General features: G+C 36.7%; 1 protein-coding gene across 1 annotated transcript in view; it reads right to left on the reverse strand.

Annotated features, from left to right (window-relative positions):
* Positions 1-88: 88 nt before the first annotated feature.
* The window catches only part of LOC106462213 (guanine nucleotide-binding protein G(f) subunit alpha-like), a 17,854-nt gene continuing 12,765 nt past the window's right edge, over positions 89-5,177 (reverse strand). Inside the window, exons 6-7 of the mRNA XM_022389404.1 lie at positions 1,787-1,851; positions 89-673 (exon numbers count right to left, since the gene is read on the reverse strand). Of these exons, the coding sequence (XP_022245112.1) occupies positions 476-673; positions 1,787-1,851 (263 nt within the window). The 3' untranslated portion in view covers positions 89-475. The remainder of the gene's footprint in view (positions 674-1,786; positions 1,852-5,177) is intronic.

The raw sequence follows: 5,177 nt of genomic DNA on the forward strand, positions 1-5,177 counted from the left end.
TGTACGGTACAGCAGTTACTTATTAGGTTTGGAATGGGTTGCAGGTATACATTAAATGGAATCTTCCTTCAACATCTTTACGTTATTGGTTTGGAATGGGTGCAGGATACATTAAATGGAATCTTCCTTCAACATCCTTTTCTTATTGGTTTGGAATGGGTGCAGGATACATTAAATGGAATCTTCCTTCAACATTCTTTTCTTATTGGTTTGGAATGGGTGCAGGATACATTAAATGGAATCTTCCTTAACATCCTTTTCTTATTGGTTTGGAATGGGTGCAGGATACATTAAATGGAATCTTTCTTGTATAAACTTACGATATTTTAAAAATGAAAACACCGTATTTATAAATTCACATTCGAAATCAAAATTGACAAATGAACCTTAGAGTTAAACACTAATACATTATTAACAAGAAAAGTTTTGAAAATAAAATTATTTCTGCTCCTTAAGATTGAGTTCCTCTACGACTTCAGCTCGGTGTAATTGCCTGTATGTTTGACATGATTATCATATGATGAATATCCTTAAATACTCGCTTGACGTTTTCGGTGTCCGTGGCAGTGGTAAAATGCCAGTAGCACTTTCGGTTTTTGGCTTCTCTGTTAAAGTCGTAATATATTTCTGTTGTGCTCAGGCGTATATTTGTTTGAGGTTTCCTGGTTATTTCCTGAATTTAGAGACAAGATTACATAAAGAAGGAAACATTAAAATATTACGATTCATATTTACAAGCAACATATACAGAAATAGTTACACTTGTAATAATTAGTTATTTTTGAACTTTTAAGAGCCGAATAGTTTGGTTTGGTTTGTTTTTATTTTGAATTTCGCGGAAAGCTACACGAGGGCTATCTGCGTTAGCCGTCCTTAATTTAGCAGTGTAAGACTAGAGGGAAGGAAGCTAGTCATCACCACCCACCGCTAACTCTTGGACTACTCTTTTACCAACGAATAGTGGGATTAACCGTCACATTATAACGGCTGAAAGGGCTAGCATGTTCGGTGTGACGGGGATTCGAACCCGCGACCCACAAATTGCGAGTCGAGCGGCCTAATCACCTGGCCATGCCGATCCAAGAGCCGAATAAAACATTTAACTAATTTCTTTAAAAATGTAAACATTTCTATACAATATGTTAGTGCTATTGAGAAGGGAGCGGCTAAATATTGTTATTTTTTATTCTTAAACCTGCAACTGACTTTAAAACTAAAGTGTGACACTGTATTAGTATTATTTGCCCCCTGTATACAATTACCTGATAATTTTTAGTGCGCTTCTGAAATGTCCAGTTATATTTACACGAAACCTGACATGATACAACTTTCTAATAGTAATTATGCACCCTCAGACACATAACTAGGTAAGCTAGCGCCCTGGGCAGGCCATCGTATTTAGGCCCTCCTTATGACTTCCGTGTAAAGTTACGCCCTAGTTACGGCTAAGTGTATCATGGCTTATCAGTTCTGTGGACATAATACATGTTTTTCTTACTTAAATTGGCCCGGCATGGTTCCTTCATACCAAACATGCTCGCCCTTTCAGCCATGGAGGCGTTATAATGTTACGGTCTATCCTACTATTCGTTGGTAAAAGAGTATCCCAAGAGTTGGCGGTCGGTGGTGATGACTAGCTGCCTTCTCTCTTGTCTTACACTGCTAAGATAGGGACAGCTAGCGCAGATAGCCGTGGTGTAGCTTTGCGCGAAATTCAAAACAAACAAACTTACTTAAATAGTTCTTAACTGATCTCTAGATAACAGAAAAACTGTAAGTTTCTTACCATAAATTTGTCACGAATGAAGCAGCGAGCCATATTATATTCAGGATCTTCCTCGCTGTCTCTGTCTAAAATAGAATCATTATATAAAGTAATTTATTTTCAATATAGATGCAATAATAGATTAACACACGTACCTGTAAGTTGTTAGCAAATAACTTAGTATTAAGTACAAATATAGCTTTAAAAAAAACGGAGAATTGTTTGGCGATTAAAACGTTTCTTTGGATAAACCGAATATATAAAATGAGTCTCTAAGATACATACTAGACGGGCGAAATAGTTTCCTGATCTTGGAACTTGAATTGGTCGTTATTTGTTGTTGTCACATTAAACTTGTGTGCAAGTGATTTTTCAGAGTTTTAATCTTGAAAGAAAAATTTCATAAGTAAGATGAAAAGATAATTTTTGGATGATCTCAAGAAGTAGCTACTTTATCACACGATTAAAAACAATTTGTATGATAAGTACGAGCGTGTGTGTTTACTGATGCTGTTCCCTAGTGGAACAGCAGTAAGTAAATGCGAGGGTTCAGTTCCTCGTGGTGGCTTTGCTCTATTACAAAGATACAAGCAGATACTAATGCCGTCGATCAAATCGGTTGATAGAATATATGAAGTATAAAAATAATTCCTTATAAAATCACAAAAGGCATGAAAAAAAAGGTATTAAATGAAAATCAAATCACTGGTATTGATCTGTGTGTATTAATATTTATTTCATTTATCTCCGTTTTAAATTATTTCTTGCTAAATCACTCAGGTCTTATCGGTACTGATTCTCTTACCAATATTGTGGTGACTAACATAACAAAAAACGCGCCATAGATATAGCTACAACCACAAAAGACACAACTCATAGCCAATCAGAAGAGATAAAAAAAAAATTCATAATCAAAATTAGTCAGCAGTTCAGGAAGCCGTAAAATGTAAACCCCATTATAACACCATCCTAACAAATAAAAACTTACCCCAGCTACTTAAAGAAAAACAATACTGTAACAATTCTGCCTGAAGATAAAGGTAATGCCACTGTAATAATAGACAAGAAGGAATTGTTATTTGTAATTAAGCACAAAGCTACACAATGGGCTATTTGTGCTCTGCCCACCACGGGTATCGAAACCAGGATTCTAGCGTTGTAAGTCCGCAGACATACCGCTGTGCCACTGGGGGGCAAAGAAGGAATACTTCATAAAATTCCACACTCTAGTTGAAGATGACCTCTTCAAAATACACACGTCAACTATCATTATCCCAGTTTTTGCGTGTGCAATAGAACTATTCACTAGAGTTCGGTGATTTTAAATGTTATTTTTTTTATGTTATGTAACTTGGTACTTTTATTTTTGCCATCCAGTGGCTTAGCGGCAAATTTACAGGTTTACGACGCTAAAAATCTGGTTTCCATACCCGAATTATTTACTTTATTCTATTTACTCGTTGCTAAGGCTTTTCTTTATGGTAGAATTTATTATACCCAAACTAATTCCAAACAGCTTGGTCAGATACTAGCTTTGGACTAAACTGACCAGGGGGAAGGCAGCAAGCTAGTGGCACCCACTGACACAAGGAATGTGTAAGACTCTTTCAACCCAATAATGGAATTCACTGTGACTTCTATAACGCGCCCAGATTTGAAAATGCATGGTATATTCAGATGTATCACGTCTCGAGTCCTGGGCCTTTCGATTCATAGCACAAAATACTAACCACTAGGTTACGCTGGGCAATATTTTGTAAAAAACAACAACATGTATATATTTTAAGGTGGACCATTATCTTCTTCCACTTAATCACTTGAATCCATTTCTCCCCTCCCTTTTTTTTTCATTTGAATACTTTATATATATATATATATATGTATGAATGAAGGGCTAGTGGACTTAGTGTGGTCGGTTTGTAATCCGAGTGTTTACGGTTCACGGCTTCTTACCGCAAAGAACGCGGTCCACACTCTGGTGCCGTGGATGCGTTATAAAATTGACGGTCAAATCCAACATATATTTGGTCTGACAAGAGTACCCCAAGAGTTGGCTGATGTTGTTGTTAACTAGCTGCCTTTCCTGTAGCCTATCAGCTCAAAATTAGGGACGGCTAAGCGCAGATTGCTTTTTGTGTTGTTTAACGAAACATTTTGAAACAAAACAAATAAAAAAAAACAAAAGCGAACGAATAATACTGTTATCTTATTTATTGCTATGGTTTAGATTCAGTAACAAAATATAATGTTGTTTGACGTTCCTGGTGTCATAAGAAATATTATACATTTAGCCGTATTATCATAAACTGAGGTTTATAATACTATGTTTGATTTTCTCTAAATTGAACGAGTAACTTAGCTTGTTTAAAAGACTCTTTTTTTTCCTCGCCTAGAACTACATACAGAAAGAAAAACAAATAAACAAATACAAACTATTAATTTTTCGAACATCAAAAACTGAGCGGTGATGTGCAACTAATTTAGACACTCAATTTCATTTAAATGTTTAATTGAAAAAAAAAATCATCTCAAAATTAAACGAAATTACAATAACGAAAATAAGGCTGAGATTTTAACTAAGTATACACTGAGTGGTCACAAGTAAATAGACACCTAATTTTTCGTCATTTAAATGATTTATGCTAATTAATTTGTGTTCACAGAGCACTATATAAATGAAAATGATCCGCACACTAATTATCTTGTGCTACAACATGTCTAGAACTCAAGGTTCTCTTGAATTGTCAGATTTTGTTAGAGGAATGATAGTTAGTCAAGCAGATGATGGAATAAGTCAGCGGCAAATTTCGCAGAATTTGGGAATCCCGCTTTCGACAGTCAACACAATCATCGTGCAGTTCAGGAAACACGGCAAGGAAACAACTTAGCAGCGTCTGGGTCGTCCTGGTCCATCGGAGAGGACAAAAAGGGCTGTCAAGAGGAGCATAGAAATGGATCCCAGATTAACGACTGCAGAAGTGGCCAAAGTTGGTGGGATGAGCCCGAAATCTGTTCAGTGGATTCTCCACAGATTGGGTTATCGTTACAGAGCAGCTAGACGGAAGCCCTTATTAAAACCTGCCAACATAGTCAGACGAAAGAAGTGGGCAAGTGATATTATGACCAAGCCTTTGGATTTTTGGAAGATCGTATTGTTCTCAGACGAATCAAGATTCGCTCAATTTTCGGACAGTGGAAGGATATGGATCTGGAGAATACCTCACCAAGAGTTTTGGCGCAACAGATTGCAGCCAACTGTGAAGCATGGTGGTTTCAGCGTGATGGTTTGGGGAACTGTTTGGGTTGATGGGAGATTTAGCTTAGTGGAGTGCGTTGGTAACATAAATTTTGCGAAATACGTCGAAATATTGCAGGAAGGACTCTTGCCACTTTATTCCTCGGGTTTCGTGGA

The sequence above is a fragment of the Limulus polyphemus genome, unplaced genomic scaffold (genome assembly GCF_000517525.1).
Source record: "Limulus polyphemus unplaced genomic scaffold, Limulus_polyphemus-2.1.2 Scaffold1119, whole genome shotgun sequence".
NCBI classification, from domain to species: domain Eukaryota; kingdom Metazoa; phylum Arthropoda; class Merostomata; order Xiphosura; family Limulidae; genus Limulus; species Limulus polyphemus.